The sequence below is a fragment of the Oryza brachyantha genome, chromosome 3 (genome assembly GCF_000231095.2).
Source record: "Oryza brachyantha chromosome 3, ObraRS2, whole genome shotgun sequence".
Taxonomy (NCBI): domain Eukaryota; kingdom Viridiplantae; phylum Streptophyta; class Magnoliopsida; order Poales; family Poaceae; genus Oryza; species Oryza brachyantha.
In genome coordinates this window covers 8,592,108-8,607,103 of record NC_023165.2, presented here as the reverse complement: position 1 = coordinate 8,607,103, position 14,996 = coordinate 8,592,108, and the positions used below count along the sequence as shown (strand labels likewise).

Here is a 14,996-nt window from a genome sequence, read left to right as displayed (position 1 = left end):
TCAAACCACGAGTTAAAGCAGGGCGGCGTGGGAGGCCAACCGCGGCAAATACACACGTGACGACGGGCTCCGGCCGTGTCTGACTCTGACCCGAGTCCGACCCACGCAGCCAGCGCGGTCCGGGCTGAGTCCACCACCGCACCGCGTCGGCGTCTCCTCCCATCCAACCACTTCGGCGCACCGGCCACCACGCCCACGCGCAACACGGCGCTCCGTGGCTAGCATGGCTTGTATAAAAACCCGGGGAAATCCCTAGCACCACCAGCACCACCAGCCCACCTATCGAGGAGTAGAAGATCCAAAGGAGGCGAGGCGCTGGGGGCAGAGTGGTGAGGCGACCGGGGGTACCAAAGCCGTCCCGTCCCCGGCTACCGTCGTCGGCGATGGCGCAGCTCGTCCTCTCGGAGTGCTGCGGCCTTACGCCGCTCCGCCTGCGCGGGCGCGCCATTGCGCTGCCGTCGCCTCCCCAGCTCGCCGCGGGGCCGCGCCGCCCCGTGGCCGCGGCCGCGGCCATCCACCGCGACTGGGCGCTCCGCGTCTCCGCGCCCACCCGCCTCACCTCCGTCGTCGAGGAGGAGAACAGGGGCCCCTCACACGGAGGGGAAGGGGAGGAGGCCGCGGGTTCGTCGTCGGCGGCGGCGGGGGTAGGAGGGGAAGGAGGCGCGTTCGACCCTGGAGCGCCGCCGCCGTTCGGGCTCGCGGAGATCCGCGCGGCCATCCCGAAGCACTGCTGGGTGAAGGACACCTGGCGTTCGATGAGCTACGTGCTGCGCGACGTCGTCGTCGTGCTCGGCCTCGCCGCCGCCGCCGCCCGCGTCGACAGCTGGCTCGTGTGGCCGCTCTACTGGGCCGCGCAGGGAACCATGTTCTGGGCGCTCTTCGTGCTGGGGCACGACTGGTACGGCCCTGCCTCCATGCCATAGATTGGATGTTTTGGTGGGTTTTAGCTTTGCAGCCGGGATCGTTGACTCTTTCCTTCCTTACATGGGGTTTGGTATTTTTGCAGTGGACATGGGAGCTTCTCAAACAACGCCAAGTTGAACAGCGTGGTTGGCCACATACTCCACTCCTCCATCCTTGTCCCATACCACGGCTGGTACGATTGAGCGCGCTTCATGTCTTGCCGGTTCTTTTGTTTTAGACAGGAATTGTTGTTGAAGCTAAGAAAGTCACCATCTCTCATGTTTTCGATCCAATTACAGGAGGATTAGCCACAGGACGCACCACCAGAACCACGGTCATGTCGAGAAGGATGAGTCCTGGCACCCGGTAGGTCTTGCTTTTTGGTTTTTAGATGCTTCATGAGGAATTCTGCAGAGGGGACAGGTTCTCAAATTATGCTTGACGATTCTCTGTAATTGTAACAATCTGCAGCTGCCTGAGAGGCTGTACAATAGCCTGGACAATATGACGAAGAAATTGAGGTTCACCATGCCGTTTCCCATGCTGGCATTCCCTCTATACTTGGTTAGTCCAAGAGCTTCTTGCCATTCCTTGACAAATATGTTGGAGGTTCTTATTTTGTAATGTCATGCTAAAGTCCTGGTTTGGTTCATGGCCCTGCAGTTTGCAAGGAGTCCAGGGAAGACAGGTTCACACTTCAACCCAAGCAGTAGTCTGTTCCAACCAAACGAGAAGAAGGATGTGTTGACATCAACTGCATCCTGGCTGGCCATGGTGGGCATTCTCGCTGGCCTGACATTTGTGATGGGGCCTCTTAAGATGTTAAAGCTCTATGCTGTTCCTTACATGGTAAGAGTGTGGTGCTTTTATTAGTTTCTGCAAAATGTTAATTGGGTTCAGTGGGAATGTATGGTAATATATGTCTTTATGTTTGGTGAACCCTTGTGCAGATGTTTGTAATGTGGCTGGATTTTGTGACATACTTGCACCATCATGGCCATGAAGACAAGCTTCCCTGGTACCGTGGAAAGGTAAATAACATTATTAATGGTAGAAGTTTTCATTGTTTTACATAGGCACCGCGTAAAAAAAAAAGCAACAGTTATGCCCTTAAAGGTTACTAGCTGAATTTCCTGCATGAGCCAAACTAAAGGTACTGGAAAGGATAATTGTATTCGATATACAACTCTTGCATCTATTTCTGTAAATACAACAATCAATCTACACCTTTATAATCTGGACCACCATGATCAACAGCATAGATCTTCTTTTTTCTACAGTTATATGATATTCTCTAGGCTTTTAGAGTGATTGTGGTGTCCCCTTTAGCCCTTTCTCTATTATATAATAGATCAGTAAAGTGATGATTATTATAAGCCAAAATAGCAAACCATATGTATAGTTAAAGCTATCCTATCAAATGTAAGATACGTGTGGACACATCCTGTGATATGAAATGTGCAATTACTATCATTTTTACTGGCCTTTGTTTTTTTTTTAAAAAAAATCAGTGACGATGCATCATACAACATTTGTAGCTAATCTAGCATTGCTGTTGTCTACATGCTTGGTAGTTACGTATCACTCTATGCCTAAATGACAAATGTGTCCTTTACTTCCAACCATAAGCAAGGAACAACAACCAACCTCAGATTCCTTGTGGTCAAGTACTTGAGTGCCCTTTTTGTCGCCTTCCAGAGTGAAATGCTAATGAACAGATCAAAGCAGTAGTTTATTTTGGTCATTTTCCTGCATATAACAAAGCTCAGATTATCAAATACTTTCGATGAATTTGGACATTATATTTTAAATGCTATTGTTTTTTCATTTCGAAGCATTTATCATTCCTTGACTGATTGCTTTATGAGCTCACATTTTCTTATGCTCTATTAGGAATGGAGCTATCTGCGTGGAGGATTGACAACACTTGATCGGGACTATGGGTGGATTAACAACATCCACCATGACATTGGAACCCATGTCATTCATCATCTTTTCCCACAAATCCCACATTACCATCTTATCGAGGCAGTAAGAATCCATCCACCATTCTTGGTGTTTTAACTTTTAATGCGTTCTTTTGCAAGAGCTGCCTGCTAAGTTATGCTGGTTTGTACCTGACCTGCAGACTGAGGCCGCAAAACCAGTGCTTGGAAAGTACTACAAAGAACCAGAGAAGTCAGCTCCCCTCCCATTCCACTTACTTGGGGTGCTAGCGAAGAGCTTAAAGAGCGACCGCTATGTTAGCGACACAGGAGACGTAGTGTACTACCAAACTGACTTGAAAACTAGTTCTTCGGTACAGAGCTCTGATTGACAGAACATTAGTCTATAGCTTATTTTTCGATTTCTCAGGAGCCTGGGTGTAACATCTGACCAGCCTCCCGGGACAATTGCATCGTTGAGCCTAGAATTGCAAAGAATTATCATTTTAAAGGAGCATAGGTGTAATTCTTTCGAATGATTGAAGACGGAGATCACCTCTGATGTAACAAACATGTGATTCTTTGGACAAGATAATATATAATACAGTAAAGAGCGATGAACAATGTCTTACCGATGTGCCATTCTCCCGTCTCTTGTATGCACAAACCTATGTACCATGAGTCCATGAGCCCATGACTGTGACATGATCTTGATAATACAAAATGGAGATGCTCTTCTCTGGCACCTGGCCCCGCACGAGCTGCTAATTGCCACACAAAATGAATCAAAGCAAATATATAATAAGTGCTTTGTTTTCTCGTGGCTAGCCCGCGAGAACGATCGTTTTCGACGATTAAAAAGGCCCCTCCGTCCCCATCTCGATTTCGTTGTGCTTGTGGACATGGAGTGGTGGTTTGAAGTGGGATCCATGTTGATTCTTGTCAGTTTTCACGATTGGCTCAAATTCAATTTCAGGTCATCAAAGGGCCAAGGCTCTTCATGCCCCTGAAGAAAAATCTTCCCGGCCTTGTGGCTGCCGCTCACTTGAATTTGCCAGCGTGCAACAGACAGCGTGCCGGAGATTAGTGATCCAAAACAAGCACGGAAGATTATGTGCATCTACTTTATCAGATCCGATTATGGCCACCCAATTTCTATCGATACGCCTATTTTTTTTTCCTCTCGGTTCTACCAAAGGACTATACAGTATACAGTATCAGTAGTAGTATTACGTATCTCCATTTACCTCGTATATATCTCTGAATTCTTGCAGATGCAGTGGACCTCACATATCTTCCAGTCTCAATCGTTATTTCTGAATTCTGACAACTCTGCATCCCTGCCTCATACTCTCTGTTTCGTAATATAATTAATACTTTTCATCATTGACTAGATTCATATGAATATTAATAAATCTAGACACATATATAAATTATATATATTTATCAATAAATGAATTTAGACAAGACTAAAAATTATTACAATATGAAATAGAGGTATAGAGGTAGTAGAAAATAAAGGAAGAGGACAAAAGTAAAATATGCAATAAATTCATAAATTCATATCGTTCATGCAAATGTGAGATGTGATTCTGTATCCTTTCCTTCCAGCCGGCCATGGGAATCATTTCGTCTTTGTCGCAGAAACTTTCCTTTTTTGCTCCAGATTTGAAGCGTATCATCCACACTCAGGTAAGAGAAAAGGCCTGTATTATCCCGTCGGCATCATGCACTATTCCGTCCTTTTTCTTTCTTATAAAGAGCTTCAACGCACCCATCTTTCCCATCTTTCTGCTTATGCTAATGTTTATAAGCTAAAATTTAAACTTTTAATCTTAATCTTAAATTTAAAATTGATGTTAGGTTTTTTTACCGAAGTTTTTCTAGCATTGATTTTTAGATAGCTAAAAGTATGTATATAAAAATTTATTTATAAATTATTTTTCGTTTGCAAATATGTTGTCTTATTCAATGTCTTGTTTGTGAGGACAGCTGCTAAGTAACTTTAGTGAATTCTCTTTTGCTTCCTTCTTCTTCGTTAAGTTTAACTTATTCTTGAGAACCGGCCATTATATTGACTATTGAGCCCTTATTTTACGTCCTCTCGTGGCGATGGCTCACAGCCGTCGCGTAACTCGCGTTGTGTAAGCTGTAATTGCTTTCTTCTAATGGAGTGATGTGCAATACCTGGCAAAAAAATGTATTTTGATCTTTTGAGGGGATATACCCTTATGGCCTTATTGTCTTTATGTCACTCATTCAATTTGTTAATAAAAAATAACTAGACAAATCGACACTTCCTTTGGTTTTTTTTATGTTTGACATTCCTTAGTTCAATAAAAAATGAGAAAGACCGTATATGATATATCACTCTATAACTCTATAAGTGTACAATTTTAGATTCAATCCCTATGGTCCATAATAAAAATAACGAAACAAACTCTAAAACTTTATGTACTACACAATATTCATAATTATATTTGGTTATTCAATTTACATAAGTTAAATTTGTACTTGCATATTATAAAGTAATATAATACTTACATAATACCACTCTTCTTGTTAATTTTTATAACTATTTTAACTATTTTACTCCCTCCGATTTTTTTTGACGCCATTGACTTTTTGACCATTCGTCTTATTCAAAACATTTATAATTATTGACTATTTTACTACGATTTGGTTTATTACTAAATTAACTTTAAGTATGATTTATAATTTTGTATATTTGAACAAATTTTTTAAATAAGACGAAGAGTCAAACGTAAATAAAAAAGTCAACGACGTCAAACAAGAAAACCGGATGGAGTATATTACATGCAAGGAACAAGTGATGATTCCTTCTGCCATGCACTGTGACATGGCAAGGAGCTTCACACCTCCACGTCCAAGATTCCTCTCCAGCTCAGACGGATGTGTGTCCCAACCAAGCTCCTCGCACCGCCCTCTACAAGGCATATATTCCTCGTCAGACTTTTTAGAAAAGTTGTCAGAGGAGAAGCCGTCCCATCCACCTGGCCGCCAAACTCCTCCGAGATGTGCCTTGCGAGGTGAGGGAGATGTGTCAGGACGCGGCCAGCCTCCGACGCGCCACCGCCGGGATGCGGGCGCCGCCGACGGGACTGGGACGTGACCGGTGTGAGGGTGCACCTGCAATAAACAGTAATCCCACGAGCTACAACTGCCCATGATGCAGTTGTGCACAGAAAGGGTATGAAAGCATAAGCTCAGCAAAGTATACTTACTTAGCAGCGGAAATATGACACGTCGGCCTAGCTTTTCGAAAAGACTAACCAGACAGCAAGCAGAAGACCCAACAACACCACAGGCAAGCTCGAGCGAAGGAAGCGACCTTAACACGAACAACCTTGATGAAGACCTGAGTCTTCTGAACCACATTTTACGCAAGGGGTGAGTACAAAAGTACCCAACAAGCCATAACCATAACTAAACAAGTATAATACATGCAAATAGTACAAAAGGAATATGGTTCATCAAAGGGGGTTTAATAACAAGCCTATCATAAATAGTTTTGCCCTACTTTCATAAATATTTTATTCAATAGAGGTATAAAACAATATTTTAAAACAATAGTAATATTAAATTACTGTTATTCTTAACACTATCAAATCCATATTTTAATCATAAAAGAGTACTCATACCATGGGAATAGGAATCACCCTATGACGTATCTTCATTAACCGGGAGTACAGCGTATTCGAATACTGTACGACTCTGAAGTGTCTGCCCAGCTTTACCCACACGATACCCACGGCTAGCCAGGCTATGGATAACATAGCATAATACTGCCCTAAGCTCATCTAAGATCCACCTAGCGGGTTATAGGATTTTGTGGCTATTGGCCCCATCCTGAACGCGGAGGGGGTGTGTTCCAACCCCGCCACAACTTCCACCCACTATTGAGCGTCTCAGAGGCACACTAGCTCCTCCTGACCTCTTTTGGGTATACACAGTACCCTGGGTACACACAGCACCCTCACTCAACAATTCTCACCAACACTCAGTGGCCAGTACACAGCTAAGGCCGATATTGCCATATACACAGATAGTCTGCAGATCATCCATTTATTGGAGCAACATACGCTAAGTTCGAAAGTAGTTCAAAACATGAAGTTAACCTTCGTATCACTTTAAATGAGTGATTCATATCAAAACACATTTTATATGAGGTTTTGGTGGTATTACCCACTAAAATATTAATCTGATGAAATATACAACCTATGCCTAGGTTATCAGGGACCAAGATATGGTAATTTATGGTATTGGCAATAATAGTAAATTAAGTACATGGCAATAACTAATATAACATGATTATTTGAAAGTAATAATACGCCAAAATAACTTTGCAAATAAATAATGCATAAAATAACTAAGTGGTTCTCTACTTAGGTTCTCAAGTTGATCAAGGATAGATTAATGGCTTGCCTTGCAATATGTGGTTTTCCGGGGGTTTCAATGTAGCCATCTGGGTCCACATCAGCTCCTATGGCGACATGATAAACTCCTCTTCTATATGACCTAGCGCACACACACAAGAACAGATAATAAACTAAACTATAAAACTAAAAGCTATAAATAAACAATAAAATAACAACGAAAGTTGGAGCTAGAAAGAGATAATGATTGGATAATTAATGGAAGGGATTTAGAAGACTTTTAAACTGATATAGGATCAAGATTATGATTGTATATCTAGACGATTATGGTCTAGAATTAGAATGGTATATGATAGAGATTAGAAGTAAAAGATATCAAAAGAATGTGTTATGATTTTATGTGGCTTCACATATTGCGAGATTGATTTAATTACCACATAATAAAGATTGAGTATAATTCGAGACAAGGATTGATTCGGATGAAAGATAATATGAATAGACAATGGCTGGTTGAAAGTTAGAATTTACTGAGCAATTGGATAGGAATGATAGTTTAAACTTTAGATGGGAGAGACCATAACTTAGGGTGTCGAAAGAGAAGATGATAAGTCAGACGAGGTTATTTTGTGGTACACAACACAAACTTGGATTTAAGAAGATGTCGATAGCTGGATTACTGTATAAGTTGTGAAATCAATGTCGTATGATAGTTTAAAGCAGTAGTTTTAAAAGATATCACAACAAATTAAAGGATGGGTGGATTTGAATAGGCTCTGGTTGTGCGAAGGATAAGGTTAGGGTTGGAAGTTCAGACAGATATGGTTTAGGGCCTATAATAGCGATTGATAATAGTGGAAGCTAGAATTATGTGGTGGGGTGGTTATATTATTTCCATATGTGGCGCAATAGAATAAGTGGGTGATTAGGTTAGAAACAATAGATCAGGTATGTTTGACTCGAATCAAAAGAAGGGTTAAATAACGTTGGTAAGTTACTAAACTATTGAGTTAAATCAATAGTTCAAATTGTGGAAGACTTAACTCATAGGAATAAAAGAATTTGGGAATTAACTAAGGTCAAATAAAAAGAAATAATATATGAGTTCGATGCTTCAAACATCGTCGATATATTAGGACAAACTCCGGATTTTACTACACAATTATTTAGTGTAGCAGAGTGGCTAACTAAATAATAATACATGGAGTCAAAGGTCAAGTTGATTTTAAGTGGTTTCGCCGGTACTAATGAATAGTGAACCATAGGATCAAAATTAGGATTATGATTTTGGAATCTCGGATGGCGACAAAACCGACACCATTGGATCCAAAATAATTTAAGAAGTCTAGAATAGATCTCATATTTAGAATCGGAGGTCAAATAGATAGATAAATAGGTTTAAAGTGAAAAGAGAATTCTTGGAATTATTTTTAAATAAGAAAAACTCTATTTTCTCTCTCCTCCCATTCTTCTTCCTTTCTTTCCCGTATCTCTCTCTCTCGTTCTTTCACAGGGAGGTGGCCATGGAGGGGCGCCGGAGATAGGAGGCCGGCTCCGGCCGGGGAGAGGCGGCCATGGCAACTTGAAAGATGACGATTATATATTCGGAGCTTTGAGTTGGTTCGAGTACGTCGGTTACGACGTGAGTGGATTAGTACGTGGCGAGAGGAGATGATATGGATGACGACGATGCCAACGTCGGTTGCAGTTTCTAGCGACGCCGATGATAGAGATGAAGACGACGCTCGTTATGTCGGTTGATTGGGGAGCTGTGGGCGGTGGAGGTGCTGGGATGGACTAGCTGGCTCGGACCGACTCGGTTCCGACTGGTTCAGGCCGGTTTAGGCTGAAAGGAAGAATATTAAAATATAATATTGATTTTAGCTGATCCGAGAAAAAACAGGTCGGAAACGAGGGGAAAAAATAGACTTTATGGGTTTCGGGTTAAGATACAAAAGATATATAATTTTAGAGATTTATAGAAGGGATTCGGATAAGCGAATGCAACATCGATTCGCTAGGATTCAGTAGAACCCTCCGGGTAACAAATTTTAATAATTGGAATAAATTTAGATTATTTGGGATAGTTTTAGATAGTAAATAAATTAATATAAGGACTTTGGAATTTAAATGGGTGAAATTTAAATAGAGATTTGATGTGGAGACTTCGGATATAAATTGAATGATACAAAATTAAATAAACAAGTCTAGAATTTTTGGATATCGGTACAACTTCGAATAAAAATTTATATGAACACCGAAATTTTGTGACAAGTACTTAGCAACAAATAATTGCAAAAAAAATTGGATCGGTGTGAGATTCTCGGTTCAATGGTAGGGATCGGGGGTGATAGTTAGTTACAAATAAATTTGAATTAATGATTAAGATTTGGATAGGTGATAGTTAGTTACAAATAAATTTGAATTAATGATTAAGATTTGGATAGACTGTGACGGATGGAATAGATAAAAGGGATAAAATGGACTTTAAAAGCTCCAACTTGACAAAAACAAAAAACGGCAATCTGAAATATTTTCACAAAAATTTTACCCTAAATTTTTGAGGATGTTACAACCGGCCTCCAACGCATCGCTGCCGGAACGCGACGCGCCGCCGCCGGGACGCGTCTGACGCCCGCCGAGCTCCTCTGCCGCTGTCGCCAGGACGTGCTCCGCCGCCGCCGGGACACAGCCGGCCTCTGTCGCGCCGCTGCTGCCGGGACGCGGCCGGCCTTCGACGTGCTACTGCCGCCAGGACAACGGGAGAGGAGACGGAGAGACCGAGAGGGTGGGAGAGAAGAGAGACGAAAGGTAAAAAGTAGCAGGTAAAGTGTACAGTTCGTGAGACCCACCTAGAGCCTCGTACAATGTGGTATAAGTGTCCTGTGTGTAGTCTTATCCTATATGATATGTCTTTTTCGTCTAAGGGTACTCCATCGAGGAGCTCTGAAACCAGTTTCCCTAAATAGAGTCGATGCCATACACGGAGTGAGATCTTTGACTCAAAAGTCAGAGGGAGATGGACTAATGGCGATGGGTCTGGTCATGTCGATCATGGGCAATAGGAAGAGAGAGGAGAGGCTTTTGTCGAACGCATAACATAGCTAGCTCGCTCACAATTTACTACGATTATTCTGGCCGAAATTTCACTGGGTTTCATCGCATGTGGCGTGCCGTGCAATTGTGAAGCGTTGTTAAGCTTTTAAGGTGCAGTCGTAGAATCCGTGCCAAGACTCATCTTTCTTGTTTTTAAGAAAAAAACCAAATGATATATTTAAAAATAAAAATAATTCATCAATAAAACTTTTTATATATATATTATTAGCGATTATAAAACCAAAGCTAAAAAATAAACTACGAAAAAACCCCTAAAATCAACTCAATATATAGAATTGAAAATGTAAATTTTGGCGTGTAAACATAAGTATAAGTAAAAACGAAATTAGGGTGGAAATGTTGGTTAGGAACAAGATTACCATGATTCGTGGTGGTCATGGAACTGAATTCCAGCTAGCTAAAAACTTGTTCTTTTGGCATTCAAGTCATAAACACTTAAAAGCAAGGTCAATTACTGTCTCTAAAATTTAACATATCATGCATAACTAATTTAGTCCACTTATGTATTATTTATTTATCCATATCAAAACATTAATACCCTGATGTGCCCATTATCTTCAAGAGCTTCTAGGAGCCAATGCTATAGCTAGCTAGATCTTAAGCCAACTTATCTTCTCTGCACTTGTATCTTTTTAAGTCATTATAAATTTTGAGGTGACAACTCATAGCATGCTTATGCCACATATTGTATCTGCTCCTAAAAAGAAATCTGGAACACAAAAAGTATAGTAGGACTTTCTCCGTTTCAAAATAAAATTGTTTTTACAACTCAATAGTTATCTTAAAATAAAGTTATTTCTTTATGTATCTTCAGGTATCAACCAATCACAATCATAATCTATTTAATTTCTCCATCCATGTTCTCGTCTAAATCAATTATAATCTTCCATCAATTATTTTTATCTACATCCTTAATATCTATGCTTATATTTAAAAATGATTATATTTTGATATGGAGGGGTACAGATCTGCAACTACAGCTCATGTGGAAAGGAATGACAAGGGGGAAGACGGTTCCTAGTACGCTGGATGATCTTCGATGCAATCATTATATTTTGCTTCATGGGCCGGCCCAATAAAATCCAGTAGAAAATATGCACAATTTGGTTATTGGGCCCACAAATAATTCGAACTGTTAATTCATACTAGTCCTGGACACCAATGGGCTCATCATGTCACGCTCAGTAGGCTGATATTCTTTTTAATTCTTTTTGATTGTATATTTTGAACACACTCTAGTCAACTAGTAGCGTTGCGAGTTCACAATAACTTTTGGAACATGATTTTCTCATGTTTATGGTTCATTTTCTCACCAGATACGACTAATTAGAAAAAAAAATCAATGCGTTGAGGGGGGTGTTCGGATCCCTATAATTTTTTTTAAGTCCCTGTCACATCGAATATTTAGATACTAATTAGAAGTATTAAAATATAGACTATTAATAAAACTCACCTCATACTCTAGACTATTTCGCGAGACGAATCTATTGAGCCTAATTAGTCCATGATTAGCGAATGTGATGTTATAGTAAACATTTGCTAATCTTAGATTAATTAGCCTTAAAAAAATTATCTAATAAAATAGTCTTTATTTATACAATTAGTTTTATTATCGGTTTATATTTAATACTTCTAATTAATATTTAAATATCCAATATGACAAGAGACTTAAAAAAAATCCTCGATCCAAACACCATCGATACATTCGTTGTCCAACATGCCGTCCCCTACTGTGCCTCGAAAAGGAAAAGGAACATTTCACCAGTAGCACCTGCGCAATGTCTTTATCTTACAGCTACCTAGCTGTGTGTCGGTCCGGGTAGCGGCTAAGGCTCATCCCGGCGTCAGCACGTTTTCGCCGGGCAACTCGTGCGGCTGCCATGGTTACCGTACGCAGCGCCGACGTACGACCTACTGCAGCTCGACGCAGGCTTGCCGGAAGCTCTCGCGCGCGCCCTGTGTTTGACGACGACAGCTGCCTGTAACTAGTAAGCTAGCCGGTAATCGTGTGGTGCTTGTTACAGAGCGTGCACCGGCCGAGCCGGGCCCTCAATATATCTATGAATCAACTGCTCCTTTAAAGGCTCCACAAGTGCGCATGCCACGTCTCGTCGATTAATCGACCGTCCGCCCCCCGGGCCCTGTGCCGGTCTGCAGACCCGTCGTCCCATCGCCGTCGTTATCGCGGTTGCCGCCGCCGCTTTCGATAGGATGCGATCGACCCGGGTAGAAATGGGCCAACTATTTTGTTTATAAAATTTAAATGCCAGTTTTAAAATAGATTAAAAATAAAATTGTATAAAGTTTTGAGCTATTTTTTAAGAATTAAATAGGATCATAAAAGAACCTATGGGCCAACTGTTTTGGTATAAAATTTAAAGGTGGGTTCAAAACGGATTGAAAATAAAATTGTATAGAGTTTGGAGCTAAATTTCTTAGACCGGCGGGCGGCGCCAGCATCGTCGTCGTTGTGGTCGTCGTGAGGACGGCCGCCGCGCGCGTCTTCGTCAGCCGCCGGCGTCCCGAGCGCCACCGACCGCTGAGTCCCGACACCGCCGACACACCGCTGCCACTGCCACGCCGACACCAACGCCGCCGCCGCCGTCGCCCTGTGGCTGTGCCCTGCCGGCACCGCTATGTGAGCTGAGATTGAGAGAGCTGGAGTGAGAGGGAGGGGAAATATGGAGAGAAAGGGTTGAATAAAATACATCGCAGGTGCTACTTTATAGTAGTCTGCACTGTGTAGATGTATATTTAGGAGCGATTTTATCTACGTGGCACGTGGGGGGTTAACTCCCCACTGTGAATGATCTTATAAGTTGATAGAATACCCAACATAAAACGGGTCTTTCAGATATAGAACATGTATTGTCACGGAAGGACTCCGGTCCCAATATGTAGTGCTATGTAAGGTTACAAGTTCTTCCGATCCACATGCGACGCTGTAAGAGAAGAGGCCACTCCGGTTGCTGAGGAAGAGAGATAAGTTTTACTTCTTGCCCGATGTGCTATGCATGTGCTGTACTTATCTGAAGAACGATCTCACATGCCACAGGTGCATGTGGCGCTGCTACAACCGCCATTAAGATCAAGAGAAAACAGCACATCATCACTCTGTAATGTCCTTATCTTACAGCTGCTTGGCTCTCAGAAGGTGAGGCTCTCGAGATTTTCTCCAAGCAAAGCGCTGCGCTGGCCTAACGACGTGTGCTTGCTGCCCCCGAATTCCCGCAGCAGATCGATCGATGATCCATGCGCGGGCAGCCACGAGCGGCCGGCGCGCGCGAGCTGGTCGCGCGTCACGCCCGATCGATCGGTTCACGCATGCTGTTTGCAAGCCTCTTCTTTCGAGCGCGGCCGCGTGCGCGCCCGCCCGGTTAAGGTGGGCGTGCGGGCCTGCCTGCCTTGCCTTGCCTTTTGATTATGCTGGCCATCGGCATGCCGAATTGCCGAGATTCGCAGATAGCTACTGTACTACGGAGTAATGCCTTATACATTTTAGTGTGGTGTGTGTGTGTAACGTGTGTTCATCGTGCGGGTGAAGCCACCGGCCGGCCGAGTCGGTAGGTTTCAGACAGCCGGTAGTGCGCTGTGCACGCGCGCGCGCTTGAATGAAAGACATCGCGGTCGACGCGATCCATTTATAGACAGCACGTGTGAGCCGGCCACCGTAGCTACGTAAGTGTATGCAATACTGTGATTATTGCCGCAATAATCACAATAATAGACCATATGTTAGGGCACCGTGACAATAAACTACAGTTTGGTTCGGTAAATATCATTTGAAAAAAAAATTTAAAAATTTAATGGTTATATAGCGCGATAATCATGACATATCGTGGTATCAAACAAAAATTATGACTATCAATATCATGAAAACTGATGTGATTATTTTTCCCACCAAATCCCCAGCGATAATCACAATCTACCATGCGTTTTCACTCCTAAAACCATGACGATTCATTGAAAAATTAGAATTTAAATTTGTGCGCATTTCGCGCGATTATCACGATTATTACCGATAATTGTGCTATCGCTAGTGCGTGGTTTTGGCTTATGAAATGATAAGTAAAACCCTGGCGATGGTGCGAGCGGCATAAGACGACATCAACATCCATTTAATCATGCAGGGAGCATTGCAGCAATGCAGCATGGAAACTGCCTCTACAATGCACATGATTTAGAGTGGGGTTAAGGATATTTTCTATTTCAGTCCTTACAATTTTGTTTTTAGCACCTAATCATGTTAGAAACTAGAAGCATCATATTAAAGACCCTATAATAAACATAATTATTATAAAAACACCGATATCTTCTCCTACACCATATGCACATCACCCCATCTGCTGCCTATCACTAGTCGCCATCCGTCGGTCCCCTTTTTGCGCTCTTCTCTCTTCGGATCAAGGCGACATGGCTCCTCTTTATCTTTGAGGATGATGATGGATCAGAGTCACCCCTCCTCTCCCCAACTCAATGGCACAGCGGTTCAAGGCGACGCGATTCAACGAGCTCCATGGATCTAGCCGTGAGCTTACCACCCCTCGTCACCTCGCGTGGAAGTTCAGAGGTGCGCAGATTTGGGCATAGCTTGGAGGTGGACGGATCTAGGCAGAACTTGGTGGTGGAAGAATATGGGCTGCGAAGCTCGGGAGAT

The 14,996-nt window shown here is 42.5% G+C and overlaps 1 protein-coding gene across 1 annotated transcript; it reads left to right on the top strand.

The window, feature by feature from the left end:
- Window positions 1-275: 275 nt before the first annotated feature.
- Window positions 276-3,463, top strand: LOC102715194 (omega-3 fatty acid desaturase, chloroplastic-like). Its single transcript, XM_040522152.1, has 8 exons — window positions 276-898; window positions 1,007-1,096; window positions 1,203-1,269; window positions 1,375-1,467; window positions 1,567-1,752; window positions 1,854-1,934; window positions 2,797-2,934; window positions 3,032-3,463. Exons 1-8 carry the CDS (start codon window positions 384-386, stop codon window positions 3,218-3,220), a joined length of 1,359 nt encoding a protein of 452 aa, XP_040378086.1. The 5' UTR covers window positions 276-383; the 3' UTR covers window positions 3,221-3,463.
- Window positions 3,464-14,996: the final 11,533 nt, after the last annotated feature.